Source organism: Talpa europaea (assembly GCF_964194135.1).
Source record: "Talpa europaea genome assembly, chromosome: 9".
NCBI classification, from domain to species: Eukaryota; Metazoa; Chordata; class Mammalia; order Eulipotyphla; family Talpidae; genus Talpa; species Talpa europaea.
The window spans coordinates 83,259,521-83,285,612 of record NC_140076.1 but is presented as its reverse complement, the minus strand read 5'-3'; the positions used below and the strand labels follow the sequence as shown (position 1 = coordinate 83,285,612).

Here is a 26,092-nt window from a genome sequence, read left to right as displayed (position 1 = left end):
TGTATGGAATATAAGGCCAATGTATACTTAAAAATTTCATTTATATATAGTAGCAATGAACAAACAGAAAAAGAAATTGAGAAAAAATTCCTTTGCAATAGAATTTAAAAAGTAAGAATAAATGAAGAAAATAAGTACAAATTTTATACCCTGAAAACTACAAAACACTTCAGTGGCAGAATAGAGATCTCCAAGTATCAATCCCCTCCACCAAAACAACAGTAAAGTTAACAAAAACCGTCAGATTCAATTTTTTTAAAACCCTGGAACTTAATTTAAAAATTTAAAACAGGGCCTCCCCTGGTGGCACAGCGGTTGAGCACTGGCGGCGAAGCCGCCTGCAGCCTCTGCAGCACCAGATCGATCCTCAGCCGCCGGCGAGGATCCCACATGGCACAACAGACCTCTCCTGCCGTGCCCGCTGCTCCCCTTAGCAATGTATTTCATTGGTCTGCCTGTTCTGTTCACCCCTCTGGCTCTGGTGAATTCTCTCACCCTCCCACACTTCTGACTGTACCCAGTGCTTGTATTAATAAATAAATAAATCTTTTAAAAAAAATTAAAACAAATGGAAGCAGGTGAAGAAAGAAGTTGACTCTGTCTGGCTGGGAGCAGATATTTGTGCATTATATATCCAACAAGGGGGTAATATTGCACAACTATAAAGAACTCATACAACTGAACAACAACAAACCAAAAACAACAACAAACAATACAAAAATAGATGCAAGAGGTAGAGACTTCTCCAAAGAAGACATACAGATCACCAACATGCACCTGAAAAAATGCTCACCATCTTTTATCAAGAAAATGCAAATCAAAACCACAATGACAGACTATCTCACACCTGTGAGAATAACCCACACCAAATATGACCATTGTTTTTGTGTTGGCAAGGATATGGAGAAAAAAGAACCCTTGGATAATGCTGGTGTGAATTTTGGCTAGACTAGCTCAAATGGAAAACAGTATGGAGTTTCTCAAAATACTAAAAATTAATCTACCATATGACCCAGCTGTATCTACCCCAAGAACACAAAAACACTAAGTAGAAGGGATATATGCATTCCTGTCTTTATTGCAGCATTTCTAATATTGGCTATTGACAACAGCCACTTGTAATATTGGCTATTTACAATAGCCAAACTATGGAAATTACCTAAGTTCCTCAAAACAGATGAGTGGGTCAGAAAGATATGGTGTATATTTACACAATGGAATACTACACAGCTATGAAAAAAGAATGAAGTCTTACCTGTTGCAACAACATGGATTGAACTGAAGGGGGGGATCAAAATAAGTGAAATAAATCACATGGAAAAAGACAAATACTGGATAGTTGCATTCATATGTGGAATATAGAGAAACGAGAAAAGGTCAGACAAAACCAAGCCCAAAACAAGCCCTAGAAAGCTGACTGCAAAATTGAGACTACCAGAGGGGAAAGGGTAAGGTACAGAGCAAAGTCTGGAGGGGGACCAATGGACTATGGCAGAAGACTATTGGTCCCTTGATTGTGGTGTGATATGGTAACGTACTTCTGAAGAGGTGTGATCTTAACACCTCTCATTTATATATGATGTTGTAAACCAATTTATCTTACTAAAGCAAATAAATAGTGACCAAAAATAGAACAAATTTGAAGCATGATATGAATCCAAGTGGCTTCGTGAATGCTAAGTAGGATAAATTCAACCCAAGATATATTACAAAATGAAAAGCCAGAGGAAAAGAGAAAATGTTGAAAGCAAAAGGGAAGAGATTCATCTTATATAGGAGATTCTCAAAAAGGTAAACAGCCAGTTTCTCACCAGAAATCATGAATGAGATCTGAAAGAAAAACATCAACCAAGAATTTTTAAAACTAACAAAACTGAAGGAGAAATTGTGACATGCCCAGATAAACAAAGGTCGAAAAAGTTCATCACTACCAGACCTGCCCTACAAGAAATACTAAAGGAGTCCTAGCTGAAAGGAAAAGGCATTATAGAGTAACCTGAAGCCAAACAAAGACATAAAGAATATTAGTAAACGTTACTACATAGGTAGTTTTATTGTAAATTTGGTTAGTAATTTCATTTTTCTGTATAATTTAAAGGGAACTGCATGAAACAAATATTATACATCTATGTTAATGGATATAAAATGTATAAATTATGTAATTCATGAGGACAAAGATAGAAAGGAGGCAGTACTACAAAGCAGAGTTTTTATATGATAATGAAAGCAAATTTGTATCAATTTAAATGGATTGTTATAAATTGAGGATGTTTACTATAATCCCCACTGTAACCATTTAAGAAAATTTAAAAATATAGGAAAAGGAAATGAGGGAATCACAAAAGTACACTAGAAAACCCATTAAACATAGAAGAAGGGAGTCATAGAAGAATTGAGGAATTAAAACTATGACATGTAGAAAATAAATAGTACAATGGCAGAGCAAATTCTTCCTATTTAGTAATCACTTTAAATGTAAGTGTATTAAACTGCATTATCAAAAGGCAAAGATCGGCAAATGGATTAAAAGCATGATCAACATATATCCTGTTTGCTAAAAATATTAGAATAAGCTTTATGTAAAAAATGGTTGAGAAAGGGCATTTCATAATGACAAAAGAATCACTACATTAAGATGATACATCATTTATAATTATGTGCATATGCAACAACAGGGTCCAAAAATACATGCAGCAAAAATTAACAAATTTGCAGGGAGAGACAGTACTAGTCAAACTTTAATATTTTACCTTTTCTTTTTAAAAATTGATAGTAGTAGACATTGTATTAATTTTAAATACACAACATACTTTTAATTTTTCCTGTGATGAGAAATTTATTCTCTTAGCAACTTTCAAATATATTGGTAGAGTATTAACTATAATCACTGTGCTATATATTACATTCCCAGAACTTTTTAATCTTGTAGCTGGAAGTTTGTACCTTTTGCCCACAATCACCAATTTCACCCATCTCCTAACCTCCCCACTCGTCTGTACTCTGTTATTTGTTTGTTTGTTTTGTGTTTCTTTTGGATTCCACATGTGAGATCCTAAGATATTTGTCTGACTAGTTTCATTTAGTATGATTTCCTCCAAGTCCATCCATGTTGTCATGAAAGGCATGGTTTCCTTTTTTAATACTGAGTAATATTCCTATCTCTCTCTCTCTCTCTCTCTCTCTCTCTCTCTCTCTCTCTCTCTGTGTGTGTGTTAGTGTGTGTGTGAGAGAGAGAGACACTTTTTTATCCATTCACTGATGGACACTTAGGTTGCTTCTCTGTCATGGGTATTGTCAATAATATTGCAGTGAACATGGGGTGCAGTTACATATTTGTTTTTCTTCAGATAAATACCCGGAAATGTATTGCTGAATGAAAGGTAGTTGCATTGCTAATTTTTTGATGATCTTCCATACTGCTTTCCAAAGTGGCTGAACTATTTTGCATTCCAACCACAGAGCCCAAGAGTTCCTTATTCTCCACATCCTGGACAACATTAGTCATCTTTTACCTTTCTGAGAATAGTCATTTTAGCATGTGTGAGGTGATCTCATAATTGTTTGCAGTTATATTTCCTTGATCGGTGATCTTGAGGGTCTTTCAAGGGACCTGTTGACCATCATTATGTCTTTTTTGGGGAAAATGTCTATTCAGATACTCTGTCCATTTTTAGTTGGTTTCTTTATTTCTTCTGAGTTGTATCAATTCCTTATATGCTTTGGATATTAGCCTTTTGTCAGATACAGGATTTGCAAATATTTTACGCACTTGGTAAGTTGTCTTTTATTTCGCTGATGGATTTCTTTGCTGAACAAAAACTTTTTAGTTTGATGTGGTCCCACTTGTTTAATTTTGCCTTTATTTTTGGTGTTAGACCAAAAAAAACCATTGCCAAGACCTGACATTTGTGTATAATCCCTCTTGAGCTGATTTCTGTGTATGGTATAGGAAAGCTTCCAGTTTCTTTTGCATTTGAAAGTTCAGTTTTCCCAACAGCATTTAGTAAATACTGTCACTTCTCCATTACATTATCTTGGCTCCCTTGTCATAAATTAATTGACCATATATGTATGGGCTTATTTCTAGGTTCCCTGTTCTATTCTATTATTTATATTTTTATGCATTATTTATTATTACAACTATATGGTTGTGATTTCTTTTGGAATTTCTTTCATCAGTATCTTCTAATTTCACTATACGTGTCTTTTATCTCCTTGATTAAATTTATTCCTAGGTATTCTTTTTGAAGCATTATAAATGGTATTGTTTTCTTAATTTCTCTTTCTGATAGCTCATCTTTGGTATAAGAAACACAAACACAATTTGTATGCAGATTGAAACTTTACTAAACTTGTTGATTAATTCTGATAGTTTTTGGTAGAGATTTTAGATTTTTTAATATATAAGATAATGTCAAAAGCAAATAGAGACAGTTACTTCTTTCTTTCCAAAGTGAATGCCTTTTATTCTTTTTCTTGTCTAATAGCTCTGATTGTGGTATCCAATACTACATTGAGTAACATCAGCAAGCAAGAATGGATATCATTGTCTTGTTCCTAATCTTAGAGGAAAAGCTTTCAGCTTTTTACCATTGAGTATAATGTTCTCTATAAATATTTAAATAATGGCTAGAAGTTCACTCATGCAAAAATCCATCTAATAATAGATGAAGATCAATAAGAAAATGGAAGACTGTATAATACTACAAACCAATTTGATTTAACGACACACATGATACTCCTCCTAATAACAGAATACACATTCTTTTCAAATGCACACAGTATATTCTTAGGATCTACCAAATGCTAGATCACAAAACATGTCTCAAAAAATTTCGAAAAGACTGAAATCATACGACCTTTTTTTCCAACCATGATGGGATGAAAACTAGTACTCAATAACAAAAGAAACAGGAAAATTCGCAAATATATGAAAGTTAAACAACACATTCTTAAGTAACCAGTAGTCCACTAAGACATAACAATGGGAATTAAAAATACCTTAAGATATATGAAATTGAAAACACAACATAGCATATAGCTTAAGAGATTTCATAGCGAAAGCAATGCTGATAGAGAAATTTATAGCTGCAATGGCTTATGTTTAAAACAAAATATCTCAAATCAATAACCTAACTTCATACCTTAAGGAATTGGAGAAAGAAAAGCAAACCCCAAAGTAAACTGAAGGAAGGAGAAATAATAAAGATTAGAGATAAATAAAATTAATAATAGAAAAATAACCTTATCAAAAAAATCCAAAAATTTGACCTTCTGAAAAAGCAACAAAATTGACAAACCATTAGCTAGCCTGACTATGAAAAAAAGATAAAAATTATGAAAATCAGATATGAAATTGGAGACAGTATCACTGACCTTTCAGAAATAAAAATGATGAGAATAGACAATGAATAATTGTATAATAACAATCCAGATAAATCAGATGAAATAGACAAGAACATAAATTACCAAAACTGAAGAAGAAATAGAAAATCTTGGGGCCTCCCTGGTGGTGTAGGAGTTAAAGTGTCAGTGCTGTCAAACTGTCACCAGCTATAGTGGCATGAGTTCACTCCTGGCCAGGGAGCTGACCCACACATGGCATAGCAGACCTCTCCAGTCTCGCCTGCTGCTCCCATCAGCAGTGTATTTCAGTATATCTGCCTGTTCTGCTCTCCACTGTGTCTCCGGTGATCCTCTCACCACCCTCCGCACCTTTGGCCTACACCCTAGTTCTTATATGCATAACTAAATAAAAATAAACTTTAAAAAAGAAATAGAAAATATGGACAGACTATCAAGAGATTGAATCCATAATGGACAATATCTCAACAAAGAAAACACTATGAGATACATAGCTTTACTGATGAGTTCTACCGAGCATTTAAAGAGAAATCAGGGCCTCCCCAGTGGCGCAGCAGTTGAGCGCTGGGTTGCGAAGCTGCCCGCGCCTCTGCAGCACCGGTTCTATCCCCAGCTTCTCCCCGGCCACCGGAGGAGGGTCCTGCATGGCACACAGACCTCTCCTGCCGCCCGCTGCTCCCCTCAGCAATGTACTTCGGTCCTTCTGCCTGCTCTGCTCCCCGCTCTGGCTCTGGTGAATTCTCTCACCCTCCCGCGCTTCCGACTGTACCCAGTGCTTGTATAAATAAATAAATTAATTAAAAAAAATAAAGAGAAATCAATCCTCAAAATCTTAAAAAAATGTGAAATAGAATTTCTAATGCAGCAGTACTCTTATCAAATTCAGACAAAGATATCACAAGGAAGAAAATTATAGACCAATATATCTTATGAGTATAGGTGTAAAATATAACCAGAAAAATACTAGCAAAGCGAATCCAGCAGCATATTAAAAGGACTATATCCTAGGCCCAAATAGATTTATCCCAGGAAAGTAAATGTAATTCAGCTTCTGAAATTAGACATCTGAAAGTCTATAATAGACATTATTAATAGAATGAACAAAACTTCCCAATCATCTGAACTTATGCAGAAAAAAATCTGATAAAATCTAACTTTTTGTATATCCATTATCTATGAAGAACTCATACAACTCAACAACAACAAACCAAAAACCCAGTCAAGAAATGGGCAGATGAGGTAAATAGATACTTCTCTACTGAAAATATACTGATGGCCAACAGGCATATGAAAAAATGCTGCTCATAATTATCATCAGGGAAATGCAAATCAATACTACAAAGTGATACCATCTCACACTGGGAGCATGCACCACTTCATAAACCCCAGAAACAGCAAGTGTTGGTGAGGATGTGGAGAAAAAGGACCTTCAGACACTGTTGGTGATTTTAAAACTTAGAAATATAAGGTATTTTCTCATTTTGATAAAGGTAATTTATTAGAAAATTCCACCCAAAGAGGAAAGACCAAAGCTCTCTTCCTAAGATTGAAAACAAGAAAGGATACCTGATTTCATTATGGCTATTCAACACTATGGTAAAATTCTGTCCAGAACAATTAATTAAGGAAAAAAACAACAGACAACCAAAGTAGAAATGAAGTAAAATTATCTCTATTCACATATGGTCGTGTATATAGAAAATATTATCTATCAGGAAAATCCTAATGAATCCACAAAAATTTATTAGAGCTAATGAATGAGTTCAGCAAAGTTGAATGGTGTTAGAGCAATATGCAAAAGTTACTTGTATTTCTATACACTAGCAATGAACACTCTAAAAATAAAATTGAGAAAACAATTCCATTTACTGTGCATCTAAAAGAATAAAATACTTAGAAATAAATCTAAAGAGATGTGGGCCTGCCCGGTGGCGCAGCGGTTGATTGCTGGGTTGCGAAACTGCGCGCGGCCTCTGCGGCGCCGGTTCGATCCCCGGCTGCTCCCCGGCCACCGGAGGAGGGTCCCACATGGCGCGCAGACCTCTCCTGCCGCCCGCTGCTCCCCTCAGCAGTGTACTTCGGTCCTTCTGCCTGCTCTGCTCCCCGCTCTGGCTCTGGTGAATTCTCTCACCCTCCCTCCCGCACTTCTGACTGTACCCAGTGCATGTATAAACAAAACAAACAAACCAGCAAACAAATAAATAAAGCATGCCTCTATTAAAAAAAAAAATCTAAAGAGATGAAAAACTGAAATTTTACTAAAAAAAGAAAGAAGATCTAAGTAAATAAAAAGGCATTGTTGTTCATATATTGGAAGACATAATAATGGAAAAATGGTAATACTTCACCAAGTAATTTACAGAATCAATACAGTCCTTCTCAAATCCCAGTGGCCTTTTTTTTTTTTTTTTTTGGCAGAAATTTATATGGAATTGTAAGTGACCTGGAATAGTTAAAACAATCTTGAAAATGGAGAACAAAGCTGGAGGACTCAAAAGTCATGATTTCAATCTTTGTCATAGCTACAGCATCAAACATTGTTATATCAAGAAAATGAGAAGACAAAGACTGGGAGAAAGTATGGGCAAAATATATGATCTGTTAAAGCACTGTTATCTGTAATATGCAAAGAACTCTTAAATCGCAACAATAAGAAAATGAACTGCCTGCTAAAAATGGACAAAAGACTTCAACAGACATCTCAACAAAAAAGATATACAGATGGCAATTAAGCATATGCAAAGATGCTCCACATCATATGTCATTAGGGAATTATAAATTTAAACAGTGAAACACTGTTATAGATGCATCAGATTTTGCCAAAAACCAAAACACTGAGAGCACCAAATCCTGGTTATAATGTAGAACAAAGTGAGTTCTTATTCATTGCTGATGGGAATGCACAATGGTACAATCATTTTGCAATATAGTTTGGTGATTTTTTTAAACAAAATTAAAAATGCTTTTACCGTATGATCTAGCAATCACACTCCTTAGGAAGTTCAAATCTAAAGTCCACACAAAAATCTGCACATAGGGCCTATCCTAGTGGTGCAGCAGTTGAGCGCTGCGCTGTGAAGCTGCCCACAGCTTCTGCAGTGCCGATTCCCCGCCTTCCGTGAGGGTCCCACATGGCACACAGACCTCTCCTGCGGCACCCGCTGCTCCCTTCAGCAGTGTATTTCGTCAGTCTGCCGTTCTGTTCCCCACTTTGGCTCTGGTGAATTCTCTCACCCTCCCACGCTTCTGACTGTACCCAGTGCTTGTATAAATAAAAAAATAATAAATAAATAAATCTGAAAAAAAACTGCACATAGATATTATAGCAGATTTAATTTTTTAAAGATTTATTTATTTATGCATACAAGAACTGGGGTACAGACCAGAGGTGCAGGATGTGAGAGGATTCACCAGAGACAGAGTGAGGAACAGAACAGGCAGACTGACTGAAATACACTGCTGATGGGAGCAATGGGCGAGACAGGAGAGGTCTGCTGCGCCATGTCGGTAGCTTTCTGGCCAGTGGGGGATCAAACTCGTGCTGCAGAGGCTGCAGACAGCTTCACAGTGCTGTTCTTAACCCCTGTGCCACCAGGGAGGCCCAGCAGATTTATTCTTAATTATCAAAACATGGAAGCAACCATGATATCCTTAACAGGTGAATGGATAAACAGTGGTATATCTAAACAATGGAATATTACTCAACACTAAAAAGAAATGAGCTATCAAGGCACGACAAGATATGAAGAAACCGAATATGCACATTACTAAATAAGAGAAGCTAATCTGAAAAGGCTATCTACTATATGATTCCAACAATGTGACTCCTGGAAAAGGCAAAACCATCAAACAGTTAAAAAAAAAAAAAAGAAAAGAAAAACAATGACTGACATTGTTGAGAGTTGGGTGGGGGTAATTGTCAAAACACAGAAGATTTTCAGAGTAAAGAAATGAAATCCCTAAAACTTTACCAAAGAAAGAAATCAAATAAGACTTAGATAAATAGAAAGGCATGGACATACAACACCAAAAATGAGCCCTCCTGTAAGCTATTGGCTGATTGATAACAAATTGTCAATTTAAGCTCATTTGTTGTAACAAATGTACCACCTTGGTGCTAGAAGGAGCAGTGTGCTAGAAGGGGCAGCTGTACATGTATGTGGGGAGAGCGTGTATGGAACCACTATGTGCTTTCTGTTCAGCTTTGCTTTGATCAAAACTGAGCTGTTTTGAATAACAAATAAATAACTTTAAATTAGTACATATTTTTAAATTGTGGTATTACTGGCATAAAGATAGACATGCAGATAATGGAATAGAATTGAGAGTCACAGAAATAAACCCAATCATAATATGTTTAATTGAATTTTGACAAGGATGCCATAGTCTCTTCAACAAAAAGTGCTGTTGACAACTGGGCACCCACATGCGAAAGAATGAAGTTGGATTCTTGTCTTACACTATATATAAAAATTATCTGAAATGTATTGAAAACCCACTAAATACAAGGACAAAACCCACTAAATACAAATCATAGTAACACTTAGAAGAATTCACAGTGGTAAATCTTTATGACGTTGGACTTCTTTATGACGTTGGGTTCTTAGATATTGTACTAAACGAACAAGGAAAAACAGGTTTCATAAAAATTGAAAACTTTTGTGCATGAAACGACATCATCAACGAAATGAAAAGGTAACTTATAGAATGAGAGAAAAATATTTGCAAATCATTGATCTAATAAGGGACTTGTATCCAGAATATACAACTGTCACAACTCAACAATAGAAAGATGAATAATCCAGTTTAAAAAGTGGACAGAAATTCTGAATAGGCATTTCTTCATAGAAGATACAGATAGGAACAGTAAGCTCATGGGAAAATTCCCAATATTCTAGTCATCAGGGCATATCTACTATATATACCTAGATTTTAGAGTTTTTAAAGAATTGCTCTGTCAAACCTTCCATAGTATCTTGCCTACAGAGAGTCCTGAGAAAGATAGTGGCTGAATTATTTCTAGCTGAATTGAAGTCTTTGTGCAGATAGATTTGATCTGTGGATCAAAAAGAGAGGTTAAAAGTGGGGGAGCCGGAAATACACTGCATTCAGGACATAAATGTTAAATGTGGATGCCTGAATGAATGTGGCAGTAGGAACGGAAACCTGAAAATTTGTAGAAACTTTGCCTTGTGTTGTGAAATGTGATATGGGAAAGGTCCCTAGCACTTGGAAATTTAGAGTGGGACATTAAACCACTGAAGATACCCCATATTTTCAAAGAGGTGGGGATGATGGTCTATTTGTGAGTCACAGCTGTTTTTAAAGATTAAAAAATGCAGTTGACCTCTTTGGAATTGTGTACCATGAACCACCCCACTTAACAGATTTTGCTAATGAGCGTGGTGTTTATGTTTATATTTTTTGTCACTAGATGGAGTTCGTGAGTCCAGGGAACTCTGGGTTGAACTTTTCTCTGCGTCTTCCTGTGATTCCTGTTCTTTGCCTTTCGAGGGGAAAGTAACACTTAAAAAATTGATGAATGGGTTTAAGTAGATTTTTTTTTAATATTTGCCTTTAAAATTTCATTTTGTAAAACAACAAAATATCTTTTTAATTCTTCCCATTCCTGCCTTCCAGAATTTCTTTTGGGAAAGATCTTTTAAACCACAGTTTTTTTGTTTTTTTGTTTTTTTTAAGTTTTTTTTTTTTTTTATAGAGGCATGTTTTATTTATTTATTTGTTTGTTTCTTTGTTTCTTTGTTTATACATGCACTGGGTACAGTCAGAAGCACGGGAGGGTGAGAGAATTCACCAGAGCCATAGCGGGAAGCAGAGCAGGCAGAAGGACCGAAGTACACTGCTGAGGGGAGCAGCGGGCGGCAGGAGAGGTCTGCGCGCCATGTGGGACCCTCCTCCGGTGGCCGGGGAGCAGCCGGGGATCGAACCGGCACCGCAGAGGTCGCTGGCAGCTTCGCAACCCAGCGCTCAACCGCTGCGCCACCGGGGAGGCCCTAAACCACAGTTTTTAATGTCAGTTCTAAATTTTTCTGATAGTGGGAGTTTTAAAAAATTACTTTATTACTGAATGTCAATTAAAAATTATATTTTTATCTTCTGTTCTAGTGCCCTCCTCTTGATTTTAACCAAATAATACACCCTCTCCCATGAGCTCTCTTTCAAACACCAGTAAGAACAATTATTACATTGCTTACTAAGTGTCCATTTTTTTTTAAAAGATTTATTTATTTATTTATGCAAGCACTGGGTACAGTCAGAAGCACAGGAGGGTGAGAGAATTCACCAGAGCCAGAGCTGGGGCAGAGCAAGCAGACCGACAAGATACATTGCTGAGGGGAGCAGTGGGCATGGCAGGAGAGGTCTGCACACCACCATGTGGGACCCTCGCCGGTGGCCGGGATCAAACCAGCGCTGCAGAGGCTGCAGGCAGCTTCACAGCCCAGCGCTCAACTGCTGCGCCACCAGGGGAGGCCCCTAAGTGTCCATTTTTAGCATCACATCACACGCCTGCATTTCCAGCACCTTACATGCTATGAGGCATAGTGAAAGAAGGGCCCAGATAAGCATTTTTTTTTAATCAACGTTGTCAAAAGGTAAGAACCCTGAGGCTGATAATAGACATTAGTGTTGGTGAGTACTCCAGTGGCAAGTTTACTTTGCCATTTATTTTGAGTGGGGTCTGGGCAGTAGGAAAAGAGCAGATGAGTATATGGACTGGTCACAGTAAGGATCTTGGGAACTTTCCAAGCCCCAAAGAGGATGCAGTTAAATGTGCTCATTAGTCTGTATGCAAGGCAACATGTGGACAAGGTATGATCTAATTCCTTTTTTGTCTTTCTGCTGCAGCACGTGCCCTTATAGTCGGCCTCCCTTTGGCTATGGAAATTTTCCAAGTTCAATGCCAGAATGTCTTGGTTATTATGAAGACAGGTACCAAAAACATGAGGCTATGTTTTCAGCTTTAAATAGAGACTATCCTTTCAGAGACTATCCAGATGAACGAACACACAGTGAAGATTCTCGAAGTTGTGAGAGCATGGATGGGACCTCTTACTATAATAGTCATAGCCACAGTGGGGAAGAATACATAACCCCCATGCCTCAGCTGGACATTGGAGCCTTGGAGAATGTCTTCACAGCCCCGACGTCAACTCCCTCTAGCATCCAGCAAGTCAATGTTACTGACAGTGATGAAGAGGAAGAAGAAAAAGTGCTCAGGAATTTATAATTTTAAAACAAATACACAGAAAATAAACATTTCTTAAAATATATGCTGGGTCAGTTGGTGTGAGAAAAAAGCCTCGAATGCTATGCTGAGAGTTTTCAGCCATGATTTGAGGAGTCAAAACCAAACTCAATTTATGTCTTCATAGTTTTGATTAGTGAGACTGGAGTCCTGATGTTTCATCGTAAGGATATTTAATATGCAAAGTAATTTTTTTTATGGCTGAAATTGGCATCAACCTATATCACCGTAACTTTATCTGGAACACGCAAAATATGGAATTGTCACAATTACATGTGAGGGGGAAGGGAGTATAGATCAGACACAAGTGTGATTTGTATTTTTTCTCAGGATATATTTGTTTATTTTTCTTATATCATTGTTTTGTTTGGTGTTTATATAATACTTATGGATGTTGTCAGTTTTTATGTAAGATTTTTAAAATGTTTTGATAACTTAGTAGTGATTTGGGAATGCTTTACTAGATTTGATTTATACTGATAACCAATTATAAGTTGCAAATGTGTTTTAATGGCTCCTGGGTAATTCCTTCAGCTAAATTAGTCGTTTCTGTTCCTAAACATTTTCATCATTTTTGGATATCTTTTTCCATTTGGTATGCATTGTTCTACTTTTGTTATAATTAAATAAACATAGATAAAATTGTTCTTGTTGAATGTTTTCTCTTTGGGGAATAGGAATAAGCCAAATAAGTATCATTCAAATGAGGATGGCTTCCATACCACATGCAGATATTTATTTTCACCTAATAGTCTCCAGAATTGCAAGATCCTGTAGCTTACACGAGACTAAGACTGTATCAACAAAGATGTCATACACATGGTCTGGCGCCATTTCCTTACTTTTACGTGTGTGTACACGTGACTTCCACACTCACCCAAATGGAAGAACTCAAGAACTGGCTCCAGCAGCGGTCTTTAAAACCATGACGTTCAGGGCCTCCCTGGTGGCACAAGGGGTTAAGCACCGCACTATGAAGCAATCCATGGCCTCTGCAGCATGAATTTGATGCCTGGCTGGCCAGAGAGCAACCCACATGGTGAAGCAGAAACACTCCTCGCCCCCTACTGCCCTCAGCAGTGTATTTCAGACAGTCCGCCTGCTATGCTCCCCACTCTGTCTCTGGTGAATCCTCTAACCCCCGCGACTTTGGCTTGTACCTCAGCTCTTGTATGCATAAATAAATAAATCTTAAAAAAAAAACCACGAAGTTCATTTATGAGTACCTGAAACTTGTTTCATTCACAATGAACAAAAAAATCCTTCTTCTAGTGTGACTTTCAGTAAGTACCCACTTATGACTGGAGAGATCCTTTTTGAAGCAGGATCAAACCTGAGTTGAGATCATGATAAAAGAGATCTGTAAGTCACAAAGTGAATTGATGATGGGAAATAACCACAAGCGAATACACTTTTCCTCCAGTGAGCTGTATAATTTATGCAAATTGAGATCTTGTTACTTAAAACTGTTTGGAAATTGTGTATGGAAACTTGTTCTAAGCTCCCAGCTTCCTCCTTTTCTAGACCTGTATTTGCCCCTTAAGCAAAGGTTGTTAATGCAACACTTTATCAACCCTATCCTTAATTTTATGTAACTTAATTTCCTCTTCCCAATAAAAATTTTATTTTCATATTTTATATTCTTTATTACTATTTGCTATGTCATTTCAAAGTAGTTAAAGGGTGATTTTGAATTTCTTAGCTGATACAGAGCAAGAAACAAGAGCACCTTGATTGTCTTTCCAGTTGAGTCTACACCAGGAAGGAGAAAAGTATGCAACAACTTGACCCATTTTCCCTCATCTCATTTTAATACCCCTTCTAGTCACTAAACTGGGATTTTATCACAGGTCCTATTTTCATAGGCAGACTGGTTGGGGGCCTCTCAATATAAGGCAGTAGAACAATACTGAGCATAGTAGAGTGTGACCTAACTACCTGTCCGCAGACTAGCACTGCACCACCCATTCCTTCCCCAAGCTTTATGACTGTTGAGGCCGGGCAACTCTTAATCTTCCTCCTCCTCTTCCTCAGTACTGGGGTCTGAAGTCAGGAGTTTAGGTTATTTATTGCTGATCTATGTTGTTTGGGCTAGGAGAGCTGGGTAGCTCTTAAGTGGGAAAGTACCCTGTGGAAGATTGGCATGCCCAGCTACGAAAGCCAGTATCTGCTTATTTCTAACTCTTCAAACCAATGTTGGCTCTTACAAGAGATCTACAGACTAAACAAAGCCCCACCCATTGGCAGTAATTCATCTGCCTCTCTAAGTCATCAAAGTGAAATTCTCTAACCTCGAAGCCACAAGCACTTTGCAGTAGGTCTCATTGCCTTGTTTGTTCTGATTATAATTTGGGCGTAATGATATTTGTAATAAGAATGGCCTCCTTTCAAAGTGTGTTGAAATGTCAATATATTTAGAATGTCATTCAAACTGTTCTGTGCTCTGGATTAAGTTGCACTGGCTATTTGCAAATAAAAACTGTTTTCACTGCAAATAGACTAAAAATAGACTTGCAAGAAGCTGAGTTATCTAGAAAGCAAGAGTAGTGTTTCTCTAAGGGTATGAATTGGAATCCAAGCATTTTAGATATTCTGACAATATTTGGTCACGTAAGTTTGGGTGACAGGCTGTACCCCGCCCCCCTCCCAACTTGGAGAGTGTCAATACCCATTGTCTTTGTAAAGATTTTCAAGTCTTGCAGTGCAGAAACAAGGGGAATTGTTTATCTCAGTGGTCCCCAAACTCATTTAGATGGAGAGTCTCTTTTTTTTTGTTCTAATGTCTACTAATCTCTCACAGAAGCCATTTTGGAAAATGCTAATACAACTATAGCTGGCGTTTTCTGTTTTCAATTCTTACTTCACATACAGCCTTAAACATGGAAAGAAGGTAGTGGTTAAACTCTTTTCTGCATTAAGCATCTGATAGTCTTAAAGGAATGAGGAACTAAAACTTCCAGTTGTCATAAATTGCTACTCTCTAGTACTCTGGCTTTTTGGTGAAAGTTGATATTGCACTAAAGAATGCAAGTAGACAAATGTGCTAAATTCCCATATAAGTATATTTCTCAGTGTTTACCAGCTGTCAGAAGTATTATTCTTGAACCAAAAGTAGCAGCTACTTTTGAAAGTTGTAGTTTGGACTGATTTTGAAATTAAAACCTAGGGATTCTGTGAACTACTTGCAATATTTAAAAGTAGCATAATTTTGATGTGGGCATGGTATTTCCGAAAAATCTGCCCTACTTTTTAGAACAGAGTCTGCTGAGGCAAATCCTTTTTTAGCATTCTGAATCATCTTACCTCATAACTTAGGGTTTTAGAAAAACTCCAAAGACTTCACAACAAAACTACTCTAAAAAAAAAGTGTAGGAGAGTTACTTTCTATCTAATTCAACTTAATGAAAATGTCCTCATCCTCCAGACAGATTTATCCTTTTTGCTATGTTCTGCATTCTAACTACCCTCCATACTATGCCTGCTCTTTTTTTTTTTTTTAAGATTTATTTATGCATGCAAGAATGGGGGTGTAGGCCAGAGGTGCAGGGAGTGAGAGGATTCACCAGAGACAGAGTGGGGAACAGAACAGGCAGATTGACTGAAATACACTGATAAGGGGAGCAGCAGGCCAGTCAGGAGAGGTCTGCTGCACCATGTGGGTAATTCTCTGGCGGGCAGGGGATGGAACTTGTGCTGGGGATAGCTTCACAGTTAATCTGTGCTTAACACCTTGTGCCACCAGGGAGGCCCTGCATGTCTGCTTTCTGATGAATTGCACACAAATACTGGTAAACTTTTTATCAAGAGAGGATGGCTAGTAGGGATGGAATAACATAGGGGAGGGTGTTTGCTACACTCTTACTTCTCTGGCTTCTTCTCTGAAGTCATCACAGGGTAATGTTTCATTTTTAAAAAGAAGGAGTAACATCTTACATGTATTCTTTTCCTTTAAGAACACCAGGAAGATATTCAGTATATGGACACCAGATATTAAATAGCATATATAATAGCACATACATAGTTGCATGATGTACATGTATAAGTAAATGCAGATAGCCAATAACCTTTAATAGTTGTTATTTCTGGGGCCTCCCCGGTGGTGCAGCGGTGAGCCCTGGGTTGCGAAGCTGCCAGCAGCCTCTGCAGCGTTTTGCTCCCCCACCACCGGAGGAGGATCCCACGTGGTGCGCAGACCTCTCCTGCGGCCCGCTGCTCCCCTCAGCAGTGTACTTCGGTCCTTCTGCCTGCTCTGCTCCCCGCTCTGGCTCTGGTGAATTCTCTCACCCTCCCGCGCTTCTGACTGTACCCAGTGCTTGTATAAATAAATGAATAAATCTTTAAAAAAAAAAAGTTATTTCTAAATAATGGCATTTTCAGTGATCTTTTTTATGTGTCTGTGCTTGTCTTTGTTATATCTATATTTGAAATGATATTTCAGTAAAAGGAAAGGTTGTTCAAGATTATAAAACAAGTATGAAAATGTTTACCTTTTGTTCTTTGTTCTTTGTTGTTCTTGTAAATCTGAATCTAATTTTAGATTCAAAGATGCTGGTGACCTTTCTTTCTGGCCCATCTCTACCCTCCAGTAGTCATTTGCACATATTTTTATGGTCTTTTCCAAGCTCTTAGGCAGTGCTTTATGCATATCCCTGAGAGAGACACTAAATTCAGAGTGGCACTGTTAAAGAAAAACAAAGCGAGTTATTTGAAAAGCTGTTTGGTCTCTGCTTCCTGTGACTTTGTCTGTGGAGGCTGTGGCCTAACCCTTCTGAAAAAAATGCCTCTTATTTTTGGCTGTACATTATTACATACTTCCTAGGCAAAGGCGTGGGGGCACCGACCATCTGTCCCTGTTTGCCCAGTACAGAGGAGGCAGGGAGTGCCAGAAACTGGCATTTTCAGTGACTAAACTAGAAATTTCCTGGGTAAACCAAGACAAACTCATCCATTTGATGAGTAAAGTAAGTATAGAATGTCCCAGATGCGGCTGGCTTATGCAGACTGTGCTGTCCAGATGTAGAGCTTGAAATCACCATGCCCAAAAGGGCAGATGACAGCTGAACTTGTGCTGTGGCTTTAGAAAGGCATAGGCAAGTCAGGGATGACACAGGACAGCAGGAGACCTGGGGTGATGTGATGGTCAATACCTGGATGCTTTTATCAACTTCAAGTTCACTTGCAAGACAGAAAGAAAAATAATCAAAGTGGTGTAATTTAGTGATATGTCACTTCATAAGCCAGGGAGAGGATATTTTGTTGATAAGTGGTCTTCTTTGTTCATTTCCTCTGTTTCCCCTCCAATGGTGGAGAAAGATTGGCCAATATCTTTGCCCAGCACAGCATGGTGCTGCTTTGGCACAAAATGTCCCAGCACTCACTGGCTCTGTTGCTGTTTCTCCCACATGAACCAAGGTGGTGTGTTTCCAGCAGGGTCAGTGCACCACTTCCCACAAAATAGACTTGGTGTGGTTATGAAAAATGCAGCCCTTCCCTAGACCTGCCTTTTCACCAGCTCCTCTGGTGATTCTTTTTTTTTTTTTTTAATTTTTTTATAGAGGCATGTTTATTTATTTATTTATTTGTTTGTTTGTTTTGTTTATACATGCACTGGGTACAGTCAGAAGCGTGGGAGGGTGAGAGAATTCACCAGAGCCAGAGCGGGGAGCAGAACAGGAGGAAGGACCGAAGTACACTGCTGAGGGGAGCAGCGGGCCGCAGGAGAGGTCTGCGCGCCATGTGGGACCCTCCTCTGCTGGCCGGGGAGCAGCCGGGGATCGAACCGGCACCGCGGAGGCTGTGGGCAGGTTCGCAACGCAGGGCTCAACCGCTGCGCCACCCGGGAGGCCCCTCCTCTGGTGATTCTTCAACACACCTGCATTTGACAGCAGGTCAAGGTAACACAGCTTTCAAATTTTATTTGTTATGAGAACGATACAACTAAAGGAATTTTCAGAGAGGTAAAGAAGTTTACTACATTTAATCATGGTTTTCATTTCATGATGTTCTTTCTAATATTTGTCCATATATACACATTTTCTACACAATTTTATTTATTTATTTTAAAGATTTATTTTTATTTCTACAAGAACTGGAGTGTAGGCCAGAGGTGCAGTGGGTGGTGGGGGGAAGGTGAGAGGAATCACCAGAGACAGAGTGGAGAGCAGAACAGGTGGATTGAGTGAAATAAACAGATGAGGGGAGCAGCGGGTGAGACAGGAGAGGTCTATTGAGCCACGTGGGCTAGGTCCTTGGCCTGGGATCGAACTCGTGCTACAGTGGCCACAGATAGCTTCACAGTGCTAAGTCTTAACCCCTTGTACCACCAGGGAGACCTTCCATACAATTTTAATCACCATGCATTGCACCATTTTGCATAGACACAATTTTGCATTTCCTCAGTATTTTTTCATTTGCTAATTTTTTTACACTAGCTTTCTAAGTGATCACCTTTCATGTTTGCATCACATTGTTTCAGATAGATATGCCAGAATTAATCTCATGAAAGGGTTAAGATGGTTGTTTCTTCCAAATTGGTTTCAGCAGCCTGACCTAGTAAACTTCAGTAAGATTTGCAGAGTGAGCTCTCCTATGGATTGGAAGGAAGGAGGCATCTCTAAGAAGCCATCATTTCAGTGATGAGCTGGATTTTGATGTCATAAAGATCTGAGACTGAAAGGCTGGGGCAGGCAGACTCCTAGATAGACTTTAGGTTATATAATGAAGGATAATGAACTGGACGCGTGGAAAAAAGCTGCATGTGTCCCTTTCTGCCCCAGGGGGCACACTAGTCCCTTTGGGCAGTCTTTACTTTGTGACTCCCCTGCCTCATTGCTCCTCATTCTTCATCTCTCAGCTGCATGCTCAGCCAATTATCACCCCTTCTGGGGAGGAGTTACCCAAAAAATCCCAGCCTCAGCACCCAAGTGGTGTGAAGTGTCAGCCAGATGTGAGGAGCCCTCATGGGTTCGTTTCCTTGGAGCCTTTATTAGGTGTAAAACACCCAGATTCTGGGTCCATGACTTCCTGTGACACCACAGGCCATTGCCTCAGTTCCCCCCATGTGAGAACATGTTTGCCATCAGGTCTAATCCAGGGGTCAGTGCAGCAGGCCAGTCTAAGTCTTCTCTGGAACTTCTACTGGGACCACAACTTCTGAATCATTCTGGAATCTCTAGATCCTCACAGATCCTCATTTCTTCACTAGAAGGTGAATCAGCACTTTCTCTGGTTGGAAGAAGGGAGTGTCAACCTCCTCCACCCCTACACCCACCACCCTGCCAGCTCCAACTTGGGAGTGTGCACTGTTACGTGGCATTGAAAGCCCACAGCAAGTAGGGGTGCAGTAGGTCAACTTCTTACTCCCCTTGGTCCAAGAAGACAGTCCAGAGCCCCAAGGAACCTAGAAGCCCTTTGCACTTTCAAAGGGTCTTATGGACCCTTGTCTTGGGCAGGACACAGAAAATGTGCAGAGGGAAGAGTTGATCCAGTAGTAGGTGAAGATTTTGATTAAAAATGAAGATGATAACAGAGGCCACCTATTCTGGGCACTGAGTTCTGTGGCCAGAGGGAACTCTGGGTTCATCAGTTTAACAGCCCAGCCCTATTTAGCTTATCAAATCTGAATGGAGCAAACCCTCCCAGAATCTACTCACTCCATCAAAAACAAGTCTGAACAAGCCAGACACTGTCCTTCAGACTCCCAGACCTTTTGACAGTTGAGTCCTGATCACCAGCCAAATGTAAATGGAGAACTCTAAGCCATCCATCATGCTTTAGCCACGTGTGAGGTTAATACCCATCTTTGAGAAGCACACAAAGGGCTGTTTGAGTCGGAAAGTCCCACCAAATCCAGCTGAGACACCCAGCCCACATTCGGATCATCTTACTGAACAGCATCTTGGTTTGGAAGGCACAGCTGTTGCTGCGATCCCTGAATACTGCCCGCTGTTTTCCGTGGAAGCTAGGATAGATTAGCGTGGTTAACTTAAGATGCATAAAGCCTTCCACAAGTCTCCTTCCTCCAAGTAGTTAAGCCGCGGGAGGCCAAATGCTGCTTTTGCCAAAGTGTTCATGTCTGCTTGCTTGTGGGCAAAGCTGGCTAGTAGTTGAACTCATGACTTTAGTGATGTCTGCTTCCCTCTTGGACTTGCTTGCATTACTCAAGCCAGGAAGGACTCGCCTTCATTCAGGAATGTCCCCTTGGGAAGGAGCCTCAGCACTTCTGTTTCCTGGGAGGCTGACAATTAGGAGAAACTTCTCTGACTCAACCACAGAAGGTCACTTTTAGAGAATTCCACAAAACATGAGCCATGGACCAAGGATAAAGCTGGAATCAGGTTTATGCCTCAGGCAGCTGTGCTTTTCAGATTGTTTGAGAGAAGTTGAAGCAACAGCTGCAGATTTGTTCCTTGTTCTGGAGATGGGAAGTGATGGGTATAAATACAATGGAGACACAGATGCCATGATTATTTTCTCCTGCAAAACCCAAGTTATGCCTTGGGTTCTGTGAAATAAGATGGGAAATTTGTCATCTGGTACAACCTAACCACAATGAGTACACAGAGCTAGGTCCCTTAAGCCCTATTACTCTCCAAATTCAGATGAATGCTTTTGCTGAAGATTCCCAGGACTCATAGAGTTCTAAGAGAACTTGAACTTAACTAGGTGACATATGGAAGTATCATGATCCTCCTGTGTCATACTCCTGTCCAAGAAAGACATTGTCACAGAGCTGTTGCTGCTTTCAGACATTCCTGTTCTTCACAGTGGTGGTCCAGGAGGTTCCTAACAGTGATGCTGAGTTGATACTCAAGATAAAGTCATTCGCCCCCCTGACCTAGCCCTACTTATGCATTTGACAGATGGAAGCCTGAGCACCAAAGAGGGTAAGAACCTGCCTGGAATCACAAGGCCTATGAGTGACCAGTCACAACTCACTCAACGACATTTCAGTCAACAAGGGAAAGCATATATGATGGTGGTCCCGTAGGCTGGACCTGATAGCCTAGGTGTATAGTAACATCTCGGTCTGTGTGATCATAATCTCTGATGTTGCCACAACAGTGAAATCCCCTAACAATGCACTTCTCAGAACAGCTCCCTGTCACCAAGCAAAGTATGACTGCATTTGTGAGAATCTAAATATAAAGGGCCGAGAATTCTTAGAAATGTCCATCAAAATCTAGGTCACTTCTCACTTAATGATTGTTCTGTGCTTGTTCTCACTTTGTTTCATATTTTTTTTTGTTTTTTTTTTCTTATATGAATCTGTAGATGTCTATATAAATAGAAATCAATGAAACCAAAAAATCCACTCAAAAGCACCCCCCACATACACATCAAACCAATGAGTTAAGCCAAGGTCCAATGACCTTTCTATGTATGTGTGTACACATACCTATATATCTGTATTTTTATCTGGAAGTAAATCAAATGTTCTTTTTAGAGTTCTCAATTGCAAGAAATCCTTAATGAAAACACCACTTCAGGTGGAAGCAGACATCAAAATGGGTCCATATTGTACATCTTGTTTTGGAACCTGCTTTGTGTAAATAAATGCTCAAGTTTGTAATCTCTAAATACCAGTTGAGCTTCGATTGTTCAGTGTTTACATGATCACCAAACTTTTACTCCTCTAAGAAACATGTAGGCTAAATCTTTGCTCACAAGTGTAAATGTTTTCTTAAGGGCAAACACATTTTAAAAGCTTTGACGCACACTGGCAAACTGCTCACCAATAAACCTTGAAGCCTCGGCTGCGGTGTTTGAATGAATAAAGTGTATATTTCTTTGGCAACTTCAACACAGGATCTTCTCATTTCTGTTGTTCTTTCATTCTCCTGTCTGTAGGCATTGAGTGTCAAGTTAGAATGTGGAATCCCCAAAGGCAAAAGCATGCTTCTGCAGTCCCCATGGTGAGAGGCTTGACTGAAAACATAATGAATGAACAAGTGAAATTTTTTACCAAGTGCCAGCCACCAGACACTGGCTCCTAAGGTTCCCAGCAAATCACTGTGCAGGGAAAGCTCAAAGGGGCTGGGCACCAAGTTTGGGTAGGTCTCCTTTGCCATTTGGCCTCCCTGTAGTCAATAAAAAAGAAAAATTGTTTATATAGTTAGCTAATTTTTTTCCTTTGGTACAACAGACCTGAGCAACTCAAAAAAGAGCAGCCATACAAATGGGCTAAAATGCCCTCCTGGTTCTTCCAGTCAGCCCTGACCTGAACAGCCCCAGTGGGTTTGAGCTATGTTAAGCTGGGTTTGAGGGTACGACACAAGGGAGTGTTTTTATTAAGGATTTCTTATAACTGGGAACTCTAAGAAGGAAGTTTGAGTTATCCCATGTAAAAATACAGCCATCTAAGTTTATCAGTGGCATTTCCTTTTTATAGTGTTGGGTGCTAATAATAGCCCCAACCTCCTCAACCCTACTTTCCAGCTTTTTAAAAGAACAGTACTTATGAGAATGTCTGAAGCTTATGACTTGACTGCATTTGTTCCTTCTAGGATGTCCTGTGGTGCCCTTGAAGGAGAAGGTGAGTGGCTCACGGTCTCTGTGCTGCCCAGGGGCCTGATGAAGCCCTCGAAGCTGAGGGAGAACCAGAGAAAGAGTCTCAGGCAGTGAGGTGTGGATGGGGAGCAGGAGGAGAAAGGCCCGGAGGGCTTTATGAGAACTCAGAATGAAGTTGGATTAATTGTCCTCATTCCAGAGAGCTGAGCAGAGGGAACAGGTCCTTTTCTCCTCTTTCTCCAGGCTCCTGCCAGGCTAATGCCCACTTCCAGCTCAGGGATCTAAGGAGGGACTGCCCACCTCTAAGAGGTCCAGAAAAAGTAGAGTGATTTTTATCCAGGAGCGTTGTCCTTGCCTACTTTCATAGCTCACCTTGTAGGTCCTCTCCCTGACTCAGTGTCTATGGAGCAGTTCACCATGTTTCAAGGTTCATTGTTTAAAATCTCCTTGGAGGTCTAATTTACATAGAATAATTTGCACCCATCTTAAGTATACACACAGCTCAATAAATTCTGGCAAATGTGTGCAGCCTTAGAACCATCACCACCACAATCAAGATTTAGAACATTTCCATCACCTCAAAAATTCTTGCCTACCTCTTCCAGCCAGTCCTCTCCCCCCACTCCCACTCCCACTCCGCACTTGAAGTGGCATATTGGAAAGTTCCGGTTGCTTTACATCCTTCCCCATTCTTGGTATAGTCAATAGTTTCATTTTTAGTCATTCTCAGTGGTAGAGAGTATTATTTCATAATTTTCAGGGAGGAAATCATTTGCATTCCCCTGAAAACCAATCAAGTTGAGCCTCTTTGTTCAAATATTCTGTCCATTTTGAAAATTGAGTTATCATTTTTTTGTATTGAATTTTCAGAGTTCTTTATATATTCTGGTTACAAGACTCATAATTGCACATTTTCTTCTAGATTGTGGCTCATCTTTTCAGTTTCTTAACAATGTCTTTCAAAGTACAGAAAATTTAAAAAATTTGATAAAATCTAATTTCTCAGTTTTTTCTCTTATGGTTTGTGCTTTTGTGACCTGTCCATCTTTTATGAAGTTTGTGGTTTTAGCTTTGATGTCTACAGTCTATTTTAGAATAATTTTTGTGCCTATATAGTATAAGATAAAAGATTCTTTTTTTTTTTTTTGGTAGAGCTATCCAGTTGTTTCCCTACCATTTATTGAAAAGATCATCCCTTTCCCATTGAATCATCATAGCACTTCTGACAAAGACCTGCTAAACATAAATGTGGATTTATTTTTGGTTTTGCTGCTAGCTCCATAACCTTGGACAAAGACTTTGCCTCTCTGAGGCTCCACTTTTTTTATCCATCAAATGGGATCACAATATACCTACTTCAGAGTATTTTTCTTCTTCACAGTTGTTCTTGCAGAAATATGTGTAAAGATTTACCCCTCTGCTTTCACAGTGGGTCCTCCCTAACTGCGGACTGTTATGGTTCCTGATCTGAGCACAATTACCAACTGTATGGACAAGGACATTTTCCACTTACAAAGTACTTTTGAATATATTATCTGGTATGATTTTGTCCTATTCTCCCACCTCAGGCTTTAAGACCCACAAGAGAAACAAGATGGCAGGCTTGCAGTGGGTCTCTACTCAATGGCAGTTGTAGATGGGTCTGTCATTTCCTGAAGGCAGAGCTGTGTTTACACTTGTTCACATTCTCTCCTAGTGCCCAAGGAGTGCCTGGCCACATGCTGGGTACCCACTGGTAGTGTAATTTCATTTAATGGAACAAGAACTTATGTACATTCTTCTTGAAATCAGTTATGTCTCCAGTCTTTTTGGGTGCTCTCTTTTCTTCTGCAGATCTTGTGGATTCTGAACCAATTTTAGTCATCAGCCAGTGACCCCCCACATCCCATTCTCTGACCGGCTTGCTTCAGTCCTGCTCTACTTTCAGAACCGTCACTCTCAATATGGCTAAAACCATATGCATCAGCCATATCTAAATCAAAGCTCTTTTAGTTGTGAGAACGGAAATTCACTCAAATTAGCTCTAGTAGAAAGCAGTGTTTCTTGAGAGGCTGCAAAGGGACACACCCAAACACATGATGGGGTACAGAGAGCTTGCAGGAGAGCTTGCTTGACTTGAGTGACCCGGGGGAGGGGGACAGAGGATATCAGCATCTGAAATGAAGTCAGCTGTGTTTGAAAGGAGATCTGGTAGGAGAGGTCTTTTCTGGTAGATAGAGCAGCTTGGATAAAGGCAAGAAGATAGGAATGTGCCAGGCATTCTCAAATCCTGTCCAATGCTATGGTTATTTAGGAATGCAACTCATCTTCCTGACTGGATCCTGAATATGAACCTGATCTTATATCTCCTCATTCAGCTTTAGACTAAAACAAAAAGGATGACCACTACCAGCAACAGCATCACCACAACTATATAGTCCACACCTATGATATGCTGGGTACAGTGCTAAATTTTTTGCTATATTTAATTTTTCTTATCCCCAGAACATTTTTGAAATTTTATAGTTGAGGAAGCTGAGGATCAGGGAGGTGAGTTCTTTATCTTGACCAAAGTGATTTTAAAAGGCAGAACTATCTGTTCTCAAAGTCCCTTAATCCTGGGCCTGAGGCCTCTTTTGAACATGGTCTTACATCTTGGCTTGCTTGTGAGTGAATCCTGTGTGATTGGTGTTAGCAGTATCTGCCGCAGCCATCTCTACCTATTAAACTATCAATGCAGTCCTGAACTGAGTGTCTTTACTGATGACTTTGCTTATCAGGAAGGTTTCTGGCTCTTTGGAAAGATGGAAAATCATTATTTCTTCTGCCAAGTCCTTCTTCATATGGGGTCTTAGTCCTTAGCCCTTGCAGGAAGATTGATCCTGGGAGGAAGTCATTGTTCAGCCTCAATTTATTGCTAACCTTTGGGCAAACTTCTTTTAAAATGATTTCCTTGGCTTGGCTCTTTTACTT

General features: G+C 39.5%; 1 protein-coding gene across 2 annotated transcripts in view; it reads left to right on the top strand.

Moving 5' to 3' along the window:
• The window catches only part of SOX30 (SRY-box transcription factor 30), a gene marked incomplete at both ends in the record, with an annotated part of 37,567 nt that extends 24,954 nt beyond the window's left edge, over positions 1 to 12,613 (top strand). The window contains one exon of one of the 2 annotated variants that reach the window (XM_084243248.1): positions 12,232 to 12,613. In XM_084243248.1, the coding sequence (XP_084099374.1) occupies positions 12,232 to 12,613 (382 nt within the window). The remainder of the gene's footprint in view (positions 1 to 12,231) is intronic. The other variant, XM_084243249.1, reaches the window with a different exon arrangement.
• Positions 12,614 to 26,092: the final 13,479 nt, after the last annotated feature.